The 15,894-nt window shown below is 36.9% G+C and overlaps 1 protein-coding gene across 7 annotated transcripts in view; it reads right to left on the bottom strand.

Moving 5' to 3' along the window:
- Positions 1–30: 30 nt before the first annotated feature.
- LOC129577656 (mucin-2-like) overlaps positions 31–15,894 on the bottom strand; it is a 22,261-nt gene continuing 6,397 nt past the window's right edge. For 3 of the 7 annotated variants that reach the window (XM_055465071.1, XM_055465077.1, XM_055465075.1), the window contains exons 2-9: positions 6,216–6,350; positions 3,818–3,966; positions 3,523–3,727; positions 3,410–3,434; positions 2,911–3,313; positions 1,979–2,815; positions 1,126–1,317; positions 31–918 (exon numbers count right to left, since the gene is read on the bottom strand). In XM_055465071.1, the coding sequence (XP_055321046.1) occupies positions 784–918; positions 1,126–1,317; positions 1,979–2,815; positions 2,911–3,313; positions 3,410–3,434; positions 3,523–3,727; positions 3,818–3,966; positions 6,216–6,345 (2,076 nt within the window). In that variant the 5' untranslated portion in view covers positions 6,346–6,350 and the 3' untranslated portion in view covers positions 31–783. Of the gene's footprint in view, positions 919–1,125; positions 1,318–1,978; positions 2,816–2,910; positions 3,314–3,409; positions 3,435–3,522; positions 3,728–3,817; positions 3,967–6,215; positions 6,357–8,798; positions 8,818–15,894 lie in introns of those variants that run through there. The other 4 variants (XM_055465070.1, XM_055465072.1, XM_055465073.1 and 1 more) reach the window with 2 other exon arrangements.

Raw genomic sequence — 15,894 nt, 5'->3', positions numbered from 1 at the left:
ATACCGTTACAAAAACCAAACCACACTGCATTATCCAACAATTCGTATAATTTTTTTTTGTTTTATTAAAATAATAAAATGATTACATTTCGAATAAAATTTTCGTTAAAATGATGAAATCAAATTTTGCGCTCGTTCATTATTCAGGAAAAATAATCAAATAAAATGTTGGAGACGAAAAGAAAAAAACCTATTAGCATTTTTTCATATAAATATAGAAATTAAAAGTAGAAAAATTATTTCGACAAATCGTTTTGTCTGGCACAAAAAGAGAATCAACAGTATTACCACCGACTGACTGCTGGTGCGGTGCTGTTGTAGGAAAAAAAGTGTAGTGTTTATTACTAGGTTTATTTGGGGCTCGTACTCACGTCATTAAGCGAGATTCAAAATGTAATTAATACGTAGAAAAAAAAGGACGAAGAAAAAAGTATAAATGGATTAGTTGATTATATCAAATATACAAAAATAATATGATTAGTGATTTTCTAGCGACCAATTTCATAGTGATTCGCCATTTCGTTTTCGTTCTCTCTTCTCTCTCTGTTTGAAAATGATCGAAACTTAAATGAACTAATTTTAGCGGTTTACAAAACTTATTTTGAAATGCGTTTGTTAGTAGAGATAAAATTGGTAGAAAAAAAGAGAATATGTATGTGATGCGCTGTCAAAAAATTTGAGTGCTATTGAGCATCTAATGGTTGTTTATCTCAAATTGTCGTTGCTTTGCATTTGACCATTGGTTTTAGTTTCGTTGCCATGCATTTGACCAATGTAATGGTTTTACATAATCGTACAGGGCATGGCACAGCACAATGGTAAACAAACCGGAACAACAGCAGCACCTGATTTACTTGTACTCTTTGATTTGCTCTCAGCTTCGTATTCATATTTACCGCTGCCCTTGGCATAGCCACCCTGGATGCAAACCAAATACCAATGAGAGAACAAAAATGAGAAAAAGAAAAGAGTGAACAAAGAAAATTGTTAGTTATTTACTCAAGTGATGAACAAAATTAAAGCCACCGTGCTGCTGCAGCGGCTACATTCCATTCGCATAAAACATTTAACGCTGCGAAGGAAGAAAAAAAAAACGGTTAATTTGGTTTATATTGCGAAACTAACCTGTGCTCTCCAGGCGGCTTGAGCTTCACTTTTCGCGAACAACTCCTGGCCCGGCGGATAGTACACCGGTGGTCCGGCGATATTTTTCGTTGGAGCTTTTGGCTCAACCACTGGTATACTTTTATTGGTGGCCAATGCGGTGTTGACCTCTTTTCGTGGCATGTACGGTTCCTCATCACTTCGGCCAGTATTCTGTATTTAGAAAGAAACACCAAAACACGAGAACAGAAATAGAAACAGAAAAAAAAACGTCGCTCGTATCAGAACATAACGATCAATTTGGGAGGAAATACGAAAAAAGGCCATATAAGTTTAACTCTTGGCGGAAAATGTGAATCCAAATGTGTTTATCTGTGCAAATGTCAAAAAGGCAATTTTCGGGATAGCATTCTATAGCACAAAACTATCACAATGAATTCATACGATAGCACGGATTTGCTGACATTCATACGAAAACTATTTGTTTCAATGAGAGATAAAAACACACATTTTATGTCCAGCGGCGCATGAAGGGATGGTGAGAGCGAATAAAAAGGCAATGATAATACAGACAAGGCCAAATGGATTTATCAACAAAGTTTTCAAATCTGCAGTCATTGTCATTTTATTGTCTCTGAAGTGTGTGTGCATGTGCATGTTGTTGGCTGGTGAATCGTTTTAAATCCTATGCACAGTGGCACACTCGCTTTGGGTGCACTTTATGCACTCAAAAATGATGTCGTTTGGTGCTCACACCCAAATCGACAATAAAATTTTATGTAAATGCCGTGATAGTTGGTAGAAAGAAGACTCGCATTGGAGTGTGTATGTGTGTGTGTGTTCGTGATAAATTTTTAATTGTGCATGGTTGTACCTCATCAAATGAAGCTAGCAATTGACCCAGATGCTTGGGTGGACCGTCAACTTGGCTTGATGGTTGTTGTGGGATGCCATCGATCGGGAATGGTGCCAATAATGGCTCACGATCTGGTCCCGGTCCTCCGTGGCGTCTATCGTTCGTATTGGTTGTGGTGCTTGTAGACGAATATTTGTAGTATTTATTTGTGGTTGGCTCATGATGTGGTGGTGGTGATGATGATGGTTGATTGATTGGAACATTACGTGGATCGGTCACATAGCGATCATGTGGTAAATATTCTCTTCCGGTCGGTGGCTCATACATCGTATTTGTTGTGTTTGTCGTTTCTTTTTTGTAAAGATAGGTTTGCTTTGAGCCGGGCTGATTCGGCGGTAAATTGGCATTGTTTGGGTAGACTGGGATACCACCTGGTGGATGATACACATTTTGTGTATTGCTAACATTGCGTTCGTACAATGAGGTTGTGGTATTAACGGGTGCGGGAGCTGGTGCCGGTGATCTTGGTCGTCCATACACATTGTTTTTCGTTTCATTCACTTCCTTTTTGTAATAGTACGTTTGATTTGGACCAAGCGTATCCGGATGCGGCTGTTGCTGTTGTTGTTGTGGTGATGGCGGATAAACATTGTCCGTCCGGTTCAATGTGGTATTATTGTTCGTTTCATTTGAATAAACAGCGGTTGATGTTGTTTTTATTGGTGGCGGAATATCACGTTCCGGATAATAAGTGTTCGATGAATTCATTGAATTGTAAAACTCATTTTTGTATGAAAAATTTTTATTCGTTGGCATCTTTGTGTCGTTCGGAATTTCATATGTGAAGGTTTTGATCTAAAACAAAAACAGAATGAATCAAAATCAAACGTTTCAAATTGCAAACTGATTTCGATTCGGAAATGGTGTAACCGTCGCGGCACAGTATTTACCGTTGTCGTGACTTTTGTGCCTGGCCCGGGTAACAAATCATTCGAAATGGGCACATCTTTTAAATCAGCCGGCAAATCGGTTGTGTCCATTTCCACAATTTCCGTATTGTATGGTACAACATTCCGCGAACTGTTGCCAGTTTTCGAATATGCGTTGTACGTACGAGACATGGTCGAATTTGGTGTTGTATCCAGTACGGGTTCCGTGTCATATTTAATGTCACGCAATATTTGCGATTCAATATGTTCTTGATAGTTTGGACTGCGGCTACGTTGACGAATCCGTTGCTGCGTATCATACGATGCCGGTGAATCGAACTTCAATTCGCGATTTACATTCTTGGAACCACTTTTGTTCGTGGTCACCGTACGGATGGTTTTTGTAACATGTGTATTTGGCTCACTGTATGTGTCAACAAGAGAGAAGAAGAAAAAAAAAGCATTTGAATTATTTAACAACCGAAAAATTAGTTGGTTCAATTTAAAGTTTGAAACTTACAGTAAACCAGAATCAATGCCGGCATCTGTGCTACAAAATATAGTGAATAAATCGAATAGAGTATTATTTTAAAAGGCGATAAAGTTAGCCGTTCCGTTGTCGCACTGGTTTACCTTTATCGTATGAATAATCGCGTTCCTGCTTCAAGTCATCCAACAAATTATCTAGTTGATTTATATTGGTGCTGGTACTAGTGGTTATGGTTGTTGGTTCAACTGACTCATAGCTTTTGGGCTGGGCTATTTTTCTACCGTCACGTGTGTTGCTACTTGACGATGAGTATTCATACCGAGAGCTTTTGTAGATTTTACGATTTTCCTGGGTTTTCATATGAGTGGGAGAGGAAAAAAATAGAACAAAAGCGTACATATGTGGCATTCGTTCCACTTGAATTTATTTAGTACTTACTCCAGCTGGGCTAGATGAACGCTCTTCTACAATTGTTGTCGTGTTCGATGGTGATAAAAATTGAACATCACGCGATTTCAATGTGTTCGCCGAGTTCAAATGCTCAGTCGTACGATTCACCGTTGTTTTTAAATCGTCTAGCAAATTATCTGCAAATTGAGAGAAAGTTTTTTTTTTCCGAAAACTTTTAGTGAAAAATCGTATTGAAAAAATATCTTCTGAAGAAAAATGTTGTTTTTTGTAATAACAGAGCAGAAAAATGGATCAAATCGAATGAAATCATTTCAAAATGATTGCAATGATATTCGACGCGTTATCCTCATTAAAAACCCTCTAACTATTTCAAGCATTTTTCTCATTCAATTCATTTTATTTGTCTGATATTCGTGCCGCACCTGCAAATATGAAAAGCGATCATCGCGATATGGTCAGTATAATCCGGATAAAGCTATAAATGTTCCGGTATTTCAGCAATCGGTTTGGAAGCCCCACAAATAGGACAAATCTACAGTGTTTGGTGCACATTTACGCCCCGTACAAGCGTTGAAATGTGTACGAAATAAGTCAACCATTCAGAAGTTCAAGAGGTAACAAGTTGACGGAATGTGTTTCGTCGAGGATGGATTGAGAACAGAACCGAACTGTCGGTGAACTTTTTTTTTCCACCTCTCTTATCTGACGGGCATTTCTTGTGTGCATTTGATTGTATATCACATGAGCGTTGTCTCTGCACTTGAGCACGAAAGCATCCGGCTGTTTGTTCAGCTCTTTATTTGATTGCAACGTTGATGCAAGGAGATTGAATAGGGAAGCAGACAGAAGGAAAAAAAAAATGCATGGAGAAAATACAAATACTTTGTCCCAATAGAAATATTTTCCACCATTTCAAATGCTTCCATTTGTTGTTCGCTATAAATCCGGATGAATCACTTGCACAATAAAAGATGTTTACTTGGATTTTCTTTCTTCAAGCAAATGCAAACGGTTTCCGTTTCATTTCTATTTTCGGTCGAGCACAAGTTAAAATTCTAGTGAACGGTCGTGTATATATTATTGAGACAGAGAAGAAAATTCAAGCGAATTCCCTCTGAATAGCCAGTACCAGTTGCTGATGCAAGTTGTGGTTTCGCATGAGAATCGATTTCGGTTGCAATGATTACAAAATAAATTTGCAATGTCAATTTGTAGTTCTTGATTTCATTTGGACACAACAAGCACAGCAATTCATTGCATTGATTTTCACGCGATTTTTACGAGAAAATTATTGTTGACTGTGTGACAACCACAAACAATGACATTCAACCTAGGGGAATATCACGCTTAGATTATTTCAAATATTTCAAAAAAATCCAATTCATCTCTAAGAATCTGTCGTATGAAATATAGTGGATATTTGTGAATACGGCGGAATATGGTGGATATTTGTGATTTTGAATGATATTTAAATGTATTTATTCGGATTTAATGCGAAAAATCTCAAATATCTCCAAAATTCACAAAAATCTGATTTTTTTATTCGAACTATTCGAAAATATATCATAAAATTGATGTTTATTTCAAATATCTCAAATATCTCACAAGATTCAGAAGCGTGATATTCCCCTAGCATTCAACTTCATTGCAACATGTTTACAATTGAAAATTGTTGTTTATGTTCAAGTTCAATTTCAATTTCAATTCGTTGTCTGAATCAGAGAGAAAATAAATCCGCTTCAAAAAGAAACAGATTCAAAATCTACGAGAAAACCGAGAAAAAAAATGGCAGAATTTCACCCGAAAACCAAACGAAAAATTGTCATTGAGAAGAAATTGGTTGTTCTTCTATTGATTTTCGCTTGCATTCGCCACCAATGAGACACTGTATTTATTAAAAAGGCTAACTCCGGGTGTTGGTTTCTTCGCTGTCTATTTTCAACATTGAGTTGCTCGTTATCAATTCTGATTTTGGTTTTTTTTTTGTGAGCTCAAAATGTTCACGATGTTTAGAGCTCAGTCCAATGTATTGAGCTTCATCTCTTTTTTTATTCGTCATTCTGCTTGCAGTAGTGTGTAATGCAAAACCACATCATTATTTTCGTTGGAAGGAGCGACAAATGTAATCTATTTCCAAGTATCTTATTTTTACAATGCCATCAACAAATGGAAAAACCGATGAGAAGACTCGAGCATGTCGCATTAGTTCAGTGGAAATATAAGTATGTGTTTCAAGAGCACCATTATCAAAATGAAATGTGAAAGATTGTAATTTTCAACCCGACGAACATATTTTCAATAAATGAGAATCTTTGAAACCTCTTCACTTGCAAATGCAATCATTTTCATCACATTGTTCGGATAACGATGTGATTCGTGTCGATGTATCTAGTCGTTTGAATGTTCCAAAGTTCGCTACACTTACCTAGATTGTTGTTGTTGTATTCGACATACTTTTGCGGCGGTGAAATGGGCCGACTCGGATGAAGTGTTCGTACAACATTCGACGACGATGAATGATATTCTTCGTGTCGGCTGGTCGCTCTGCTGGTCATTTTTCCTGTTTCTGCCACAGTCATATCGCAAAATAGAAGAGAAAGATAAAATAATTATTTGCTTTTCAGAATACTCTTCACGGTGAAAAGAGAAAAAATTCTTCAGTTGACGATAAACAATAGGAAGGGCATGACACTAGGATATTTCAACAGCTGAATATGATATTTGATTGTTTTGTTGTCGGTCTCTCTCAGTGCGTCAGATGCAGATATGCACTGCGATGGCGGCGCTGTCGAACAAAAGCGTAGAATATTTCTATTAATAGCAAAATTGTTCATTGATGTGATGAGGTGTCTCGAAACACGATCCATTTTACCATGAAATGAGCTCTCTCATTTCTCATTGCGTTTCACACAATCATATATATATTTTCACCAACACAGTATGAATTCGCAAATGGACGGGCACGCATTTTGGCAAGGATTTCCAAATTAAGCACAAAAACCAATATTCATGCGTGACATTTGCCACATAAATGTTTCACTTTTTTAATTTATTGTATTTTTTTTTTATTCGTTGTTTGTTCTTGGTTTTCCATGATTGCGTCACCATATTACTGTGAACTGGCCTTGCATCTGTGACATTGATGCAGCCATATACAAAAAAAGTCTGTCTGATTCAACGTACATTGCAATGATCTCATCTCCCATTTTGACGTTTCGCGTTAATTGTTATTTACAATAAATCTCCTCGAGCGCCATTCGTGTTTTTTTTTTTGGTCGCATCGTTGCAACAGGGAAAAACCATTGAGCCTTTTATAGGGTGCATAAAAATGGCGATGATTCAATTTGTTGGATGGCAACAAAAAACGCACAATTTGATTATGAAAATGATGTAATTAAAATACAAGAGCTACCACCATCAGTGCCGGAGGCGTAATAATAATGGTAGAAAGAGAGAGAAAGAGAAACAGTTTCTCGCTCTTTTCGTGTGGCCGAATGAGGTAAGAGAATTTGTGAAGGTGTGAAAATAAGCGCCTGTGTGACTTTTAGTCACGGCATTCAGCGGGCGGGTAGAATGTATTCTTGCAATGAAAATGCACGAAATATACTTTTATTTGCGGCAAATGGTGCATACGTGAACGATGCTCGTTTGTTTATGCAAGAGATGTGCTACACAATCCGCTAATGTGGTGCTCTTATAATGACACAATAACAGTAACAATAACATCAAATACTTGTATTAATGGGGAACACATGCTCGGTGTATCCGGATGGAGCATTTATCATATTTACACAGTGACTTGAACTCTTGCTATTTGCTACAAGTGAGAAGCGAAAGAGAACGAGCGAGCGCAAGAGAGAATGTGTGTCTAAGCACACATATGTGACCCAATTGAAAATTTAACACTTTCATATTCACAAATTAGAGCGACAGAGAGGTTGTTTGAGGGCGTGCGCTCGCGTTTGAATTACGAAAACGGATTTGTCCACCTGATCACGGTTTTTCGCGTGAAATTTTGCGCTTTAACCTTAGCAAACGACGACCGCAACCGATAGCAAATTCAGCGAGATTACAGAGAGATAATTTTCTGCATTTTCAAGGATCATCACATTTGCTAATGAAAATGTCCTCAATAGTCATGGGCAACATATGGAAATTCGAAATTTTCATTTTCAGAATGGCATTTCATGTTCAACATCTTAAATGAATCGTGTTTTTTTTCCTTCCATCGCTCGGCACATGAATCGATTTGACCCAGTTTAGTTTTTATTTAATTCCAAAATCAGCCAGTAAATACTCGACCCGCTTTCGATGGAGTATAAATGTGCATTTTTTTGGAACAGATCTTCTGCTCAATTTAGCCCAATCGATTCATGCTATCTTAACTTAACCTTTGAACCCTCTCCATCGCTCCCTCTTTTCCAATTCAAAATGCTAACGCTCGCGAAACATTCGAATTCATTCGATGTAGTTGGCATTTTTTTCAACTACCATTTCCGTTTTTCATCCAACATTTTTATGACGGCGCGTGTTTGTCGAGTTTAAAACAGAGTGGCATAATTTTTTTTCACTCTCTCTTTTGAGAGGCGCATAAATTTGACACTAATGAACACCACCAACGTGCAAAGTGTATTTGGTCTGTTGACGATCGGGACGGAAAAATGTTGTTGCTGTGCTCAGCGGCAGAAATTCCAGCGGGACAAATAAATGCCAATTTTCAAGAGTTTTAATGAGAGATTGGCCTTTTACACAAATGGATTCAGTCCAAAATGGCAGCGACCACAGGAAATGAACAATGTTCTTTCTTACACAGCTTTGATATTGTAGCGATGGGAAGAGTGAGAATGCGCAAAAGAGAACTAAATTGATTTAAGCCAAGTGTTGTTTAGTGTAAAATTTATTGCTTGCCATAGAATTGCAACGAGAGGGAAAAAAAATTGGAGCGTTCTTCACACGCTGTGAAAATTCCAATGGATAAATGTGTTTATAAAAAGAAAATTGTACATACGTTATAAACAAGGCAAAGAACGATTTAAATTAACAATAAAGTTTGTATAAAACGATCGCGGTTGTTCATTTTCTCGTGCCACAGTCGCCGTTGCCATCGCTGCCAATTTGTATTTCTGCACACGACGAGAATAAATTTTTCATTCGCACATAAAAACGGTTGGTAAACAATATTTTTGCCTAACGGTGCCGCCTGCAAAATGTGAGATAGAATCGATGCGCACCGTAACGAACACGATTCACACAGCGCACTCTTCGTCTCTCTCGTTAGAGATTAATGAAATCACATTCGGTTCATGATTTAATGTTTGTGGTTGTTGTTTTTTGTTGTTGTTGTTGTTATTATTGGCGTTTTTCATTTTCTCTCACTCTATCCTAAGTGAGAGCTGACTAATTAGAATAATAAAAACAGACAGTTCATTTATAGTGGCCGTCAAGTTTCAAACTATACGAAAAATTGAGTTTGCAAAGAGAGCGGAAACCCAATGGCCTGCAAATTTGGAACGTAAATACGCACATAAGCGCCACTAGCTGGTTTTTCTACCTCTCTCTCATTCTCTGGTTTGTTTCGCGACAGGATTTATTGAATTTTCTTTAAACATTCATCATTTCTTGCATGCTATCGTTAATGTACAGAGCGAACTGTTGCTATTTTCTATGGACATACACCGACGCAACAGTGATAGACATTCTGGCATAATCATCATTTTTAGCCGTGTCAATGCTCTTCATCTGAAGAAAGAGAAGAAAAAAAAACTGGAACGTCTCTTGTGCGCCTTTTTTTGTGTGGCATTGTGTTGCGTTCCATTTGTGCGACAATAAATCATAACTCCTGAACTGGGGAGGCGCACATTAAGCAGAACAGAAGAGAAAAACAACGCCACTTTGCAAGGAGACAGAGAATTGAATAGACCAACGATGTAAAATGCACACAGTTAATTAAATGTGATATCGTGGTGTTGTTTTTTTTTTTGGAAAGAAATGTGTTTACCATTTTCCAACAACAACGCAATTGCCGTGGCTTGCAAATTATTGTATGACAACATAGCATGAAATAAAACAGGCAACTGAACAAATAGAAACGGCACACAACGACAGCTGGAGCGCAAAGAAAACGGCTAAACAGTTTTTGAGACACACAAAAAGCCATTCACACACATACATATACATACAGCGGTATGATATGAATGAAGCACACAATTTACACCTGGAAAACATAACGAGAACCGTCTCCTTCGGTTTCAACTCGATGGACGAACAAAAAAAAGTGTTTTCAAGTCCCAATAACAATGAACTCACTCAGGTTCAGGTTACATATAAAATTACCAAGGCATGAAAAAACTCAGAGAGTGAGAGAGAGAGAGTAAGTGAGAAAGAGAATGAGAGACATCGCAAAATATTGTACAGTCGTTAGAATATCGGTCATTATACGCAGAAAAGTGGATATATTTTTCACGTGAAATGAAAGAGAAAAAGAGCGAAAAATGTTTTTCACATTACACCTTTTAATTAAGTTATTATTTCATGTCGGCATGCATCGTCTAAACAACAGCAACGAAACAAACTGTGATGTGGTACGATGGAGAGAACGCTTTTTTTTCTCTACCTCCCAATCCCACTCTTAAAATCGAAATTTCTTTGTTCTGTTTTAATTATCTGGCCTTTTGTTATGTTTATCGATGCTGAAAATGCCCAAAGTTAGACGAACTCATTCGTTGCTCTTTTTTGCTTCTGCTGCTGCTTTCGACGCTCAAAATTCTTCTTTTTTTTTTGTTTTCACTCACAATATTGTTGCATACATACAATGCGCACCGTATTTGTTTTATTCGCACAAGGTTGAGGTACTACTGAATTTCCAGTTAATACACACTCAAGTGTGTTTGCTTTGTGCTATTATGAATTGTTTTTTTTTGGTCGGGTCAGGTTTTTAGCAGAAAAAATATAAGTATTCACGCAACTTCAATTGACTCATCTTTTTCGACGTTATTGTCATTGAAATTGTTTTCGCATTGTGTGATATTGCGAACGTAGACACTTCGCATGTCGTCATAGAAGATTTTTATGCGGTCATAAAAAAACTCTCTATCTAAAATGCCATATCGTGTGCTCAAACTAAAGCCAACACAGAATTCCGGAGGAAAAAACAAATCACATGTTTGCCTCTCTGGTTTATTTATTTCAATCAAGCTAACAAATTCGATTTCAAATAAAATTTACTATCGAACATGAGTTTTAATTAAATGCCTCGGTAAGAAAAAAAAAACATCTCCCGTTTAATGATTTATGTTGGCTATCAATATCGCAATTTTTTTCTCTCTCAATTCAATTAGCATGTTGCAAAAGTGCCTCACTGTCATTTTGTATGAAAATTCTACAAAACGATTTGAGCGCTGTTCGCATGATTACATGACGGCTTTCATTTGAACTAATGTGAGGTACATTTCAAAAGTAAATTGCAACATGCTATTTTTTTATTTTCGCTTGTAGCATCGAACTTTTTGTATGAATTTCAGATTTTTCATTGGAAAATTCGGAATTTCATAATGGTAACACAGTATCAGTTCCGAGAATAAATGTGCTGGTTTCTTTTTAAAATAATAAACTGTTCATATTGATTGTTCTACAGCTGAGTTTCATGTTGGAAAATTATGGTTCGACTGAACGTCCCAGTTTGAAATATGCGCGATTTTTCCTTCGTATAAAAAAACCTGTCAAGTTACGAAAGAATGTATAGCTTGAAATGGGGCGGTTCCATATGTTTACTATAACAGTTGATTGGCATGTTTAACAAATCATGAATAATTGAATCGATCCACTCGTCTAATTTTTGATACGACTGCCAAATGATGGAAATAATTTAGATGGGTCGTGCTCTGAGTCCCAAAGATGACAATTAACGGGAAAAAGCTTCTTGACGGGAATATATGACACGGATTCATGATGTTACATATTATATATCGCAGGCGAATCACATAAAAAGGGGGCAAATGGTTAAAATAGGGTCAGTTTACTGAGAGAAAAGTGATATGCATAAGCTAAATGAAATTTGCATACAAACGATAGGTATAATAACCGTTTTGTTGGCATCATGCTCTACAAAGGTAATTAAGTCGGTATATGTGTGTGAAATCTACCCATGCACTCATTCTCTTTAGCACACACACACACACACACAGCGTGCAATTCTTTTCATATGAAACTAAATAAACAAAACGGTGAATGAAAAGACGTCAACATACATACACACAAACGCTGCATTTTCACTTTGTGCCAAATAAGCAATAAAACGCATTCGACGCTTGGCGACATATGAAATCACTGCATATATATGTGCGTTTGAGATGTGTTAGTTTTGCCGTCATTTCTGAATGACAACACCATTCATTTTAAACACGAACCGAAAAATAAATAAAGAAACACTTTGAAGCACACTCAATAAACCAGCGGATCGAATGGTGAAAAGTGTTTTCCGACCACGCACTTTTTCACATTTCATACAAACTGAATGTGCGAGTGAGGTCGGCGCGCAAGATATAGATACCAATCTGTCATATTACCGTCATATACTATGCGATTCATAGAATCCAAAAAGTTGGACTGGCGTGGTGCGCTATTGTTGAATGACATTGCGCAGCGGGTCCATTATCGTTTCATTAGTATGTTGTTTGTTATTTTTTTCTTCTCTTCAGTTTTTGTCTAATTTAAATCAACATTCTCTTTGGTTCCATTATTTTGTTGGGTGCTTCGTTTCTCCATCTTTTTGACCGGGCGCAAAAATTCCAATTTCAAACCAATACGGAACCATCACTGGCTGTTGTTTTAAAAGTGTTTGAATAAACATGATCTCATTCACGTTCTTACTCAACACGAGCAACTATATCATACGAAAATCTGATTTGTTGTGCCGATTTCAAATCGATTTCCCATGAATCGTTTGAGGCAATTTTCATTACTCCGCCAATGTCACGACCTAATTCATGTTTGAATGGCAGATAAGTTCAGGAATTTATGCTTTTTCCAGGGTAAATACACGTTATTTTTCTCTTCTCCGTTCAGTTGAAATGGATACAGCGAATTTTCCATGACTATTTATTTTGATGGCGGTGAATTGGAGATTCTTGGTAATTTTCAGTATGAATCAAACTGTACCGTGCAATTTGTTTGGTGTGGGTGTGATAAGATAATTTTCAACCGTTTGGAATTCGGTCAATGGGCATTTGATATTTTTAGAGTAATATGAGTGGAAAATTCACCCTTTACCCAGCATTCATGATACTGAACGATTTAATTGGAAAACTAAATCAACATGTCACGTGCGGTGTGGTTCAAGTGGAAAATATGTTGAAATTCAATATCGATCGAAAATTCCAACTTAAAAATTTGCTGCATACTTGATGTTCACGTACAACGATCAGACTATTTGACGTTTTAAAATAGATATTCTGGCTGCTCTACGAATGTGCATCAAACGTGTTTCAAGGCATAATCATTACGATCAGATCAGCCGAACGAGCAGCTCATGAAAAAAATGGCCTAAGTGTGGCTTAAGTGAATTCGCATCGTAATAACTCAATTAAAATGTGTCATCTATGTGCAGTCTTGTCATGGACTCACCAAAAGGCCTCGAACTTTTTTTTGTCCCTTTCTCCGAATGAAATACCGCAGACTTTGATCTCTATCTCACAATCTCTCTTCCATTCCTTTTTCTTCAATTTTCGCTAATTTCTCCGCTCTCTTTTTTTTTCCACTGCGATTCCCTTAGTGTGTTCTGGTATTTGTGATAATTCAATTGCATTGTTGCCAGCACGCCAACGGGACCAAATGTCCCAGTACCAAAATCAAGAGCTCATATTTGTTCTCATTGTCGTCGGTTGATATTTATTTCGGTTACTCTGTTTTTGCATGCATTTTCTAATGGGCTGCTTCGCCTTTGTTAGCAGCCAATTCGTTTCGTTTTTTTTCCCTTTGCTTGTATGTGTCTGTTGCAGAGCCGAGCCAATCCGAATTCAACCAACGCGCGCCATATGGAATATTGTGCAGCATGTGCTGTTCAATTTTTAATTGTAAACGTGTGTTGGTTTTGCTTTGACCACATAGATAGAGAGAAAAAAGCGGCCAATTAATTAAATGACTACAATTTAATTTCATTTCTTTCGCCTCAAATGAGGAAAATTCGATAAAAAAAATTCACTGTTTTACTCTCACGTAATAGAAATTTGTATGAAAATTAATTATGGCTGTAAAATTACATCCAATTCATACATTCTCGTCAAATATTTCGAATTCGAGCAAGAGGAAGCAAGAACGGAAAATTAAAGGTACTCAAAATAATTTCAAGTCGAATCGATTTTGGTGTGTTCGGTGTGCGGCGCACAAAAGAATGCGGTCCACTAAATAATGCTAATTTCATAATTTATTATACACTTCCCACGGATCGAATCAATGATATACCAATTCGATTCGGTTAGATCTGACCAAACCCCCATGTAGGTGACAAGCGACGATGAACTCAGCAAAAAAGAAAACCACAACAGCAACAGAAAAAAATGAATGAGTAAAAATGAATTCGAGAGAAGAAACGGTGACGACAACATTTTTTCTCTTTGTTTGATCATTTGTTGTATCGAGAGTCATAAAATTGTCTCAATTTATTGAGAATTCAAGAATTTTCGTAGGCAGAATTTAGTTGATTTTTATAGAAACCATCAAATGGTTTCGATTCTTTTGAATTCATTGCATCATTCAACATTGCGAGCTGTGTGATTCAGTTGTGCAGAGGGAGAGAGATAAATGGGCAAATGCGACCGTAAAATACAAATCGATTTAAAAGCATTTAACACATCAACTGATGTCAATTTAATAATAGAAAAACAAGATGAATGAGTGGCGGTTGCATGCAGCCGCTGCCGCAGCCGCAGTCGAAAAGAAATGATATGTTTGACTGTCAAAAAGCGACAACAAACGCAAGTTTGTCGCCGATAATCGAACCAATTGACATGATTGTTTTGTTTTGTCGTTCAATTATGTAATTAAAATGTGTTAAAGTGAATCGAATGGAAAACAGTAGCTGAACACAAAACATACACACGCAACTCCAGGGTGTCAATTCTGCACGATTCAATACGACATAAATTTTATAATTTCGACTCTGAGTTTGAACCTATTGTCGGCTGTTCGTATTGGTTCACCAATATCGGTACGCGCACATTAGTCTCAATCAAATGAAAATATTGAACATTAATCAATAAAAATGAATGCAATTATAATAAATGAAATTTGGTTTCGTTGCGGGCGGCTCTCTAATGCGTTAAAACAAACGACGTTTATGCATTTCATTTAAATCGATTTTTATTTTATCTATCGAAATTTACAGCGGTTCCATTGCTTTTTATTGCTATTAACAATATTTGGCTCGAATTGAATGACACTCCGAACCACGTTCTCTTAAACTATATAACACTGTCTCCCATTGAACTATGTATATGCATTCATTTTCGATTTAATTTCCAATAAAAGACAGAAATTCATTCGATAAAAAAAAATTTGAGAAGTGATGTATGAATATATGTATGTATGACATTTAGTCTCAACACACAACCCGTGGTTGGATCAAACACATGGTTTTTTTTTGTACATATTCGGCCTCTTCTGTTTGATAAAATTGTACACCAATAACATCGTATTGTACACTGATCAAATATTCGATATGGCCATTCATATACAAAAGATGTAAATATTGATTCGTATCGAGACGGTAACGACGACGATACCAAATGCTGGTGGCTGAGGTGGCTTATAAAACTCAGCCGCACAAAGCCCGAAGAATATGTGTATTGATCGTGAGATGACAGCTTCATGCAGACAACACCATGGCATAGCACAGCACAACCCGAAATCAATTGAATTTTAATTCCATTATAATTATCTGAAATGTATCGAACACTAAACGTGACATGAATTGGATATGTTCGGTGCAAAAAGCGATAAACAAAATGTATATGTTTGGAAAAGCAACAAGCGTCTCGTCATTCTGGATATGTTCGTGTGTGTGTGTGTGTGTGTGTGTGTGTGTGTGTGTGTGTGTGTGTGTGTGTGTG

This window comes from Sitodiplosis mosellana, unplaced genomic scaffold, assembly GCF_009176505.1.
Source record: "Sitodiplosis mosellana isolate CC-2019 unplaced genomic scaffold, AAFC_SMos_1.0 Smas_scaffold_6197, whole genome shotgun sequence".
Taxonomy (NCBI): domain Eukaryota; kingdom Metazoa; phylum Arthropoda; class Insecta; order Diptera; family Cecidomyiidae; genus Sitodiplosis; species Sitodiplosis mosellana.
The sequence above is the reverse complement of the archived record's forward strand: the minus strand, read 5'-3'. Positions and strand labels throughout refer to the sequence as shown.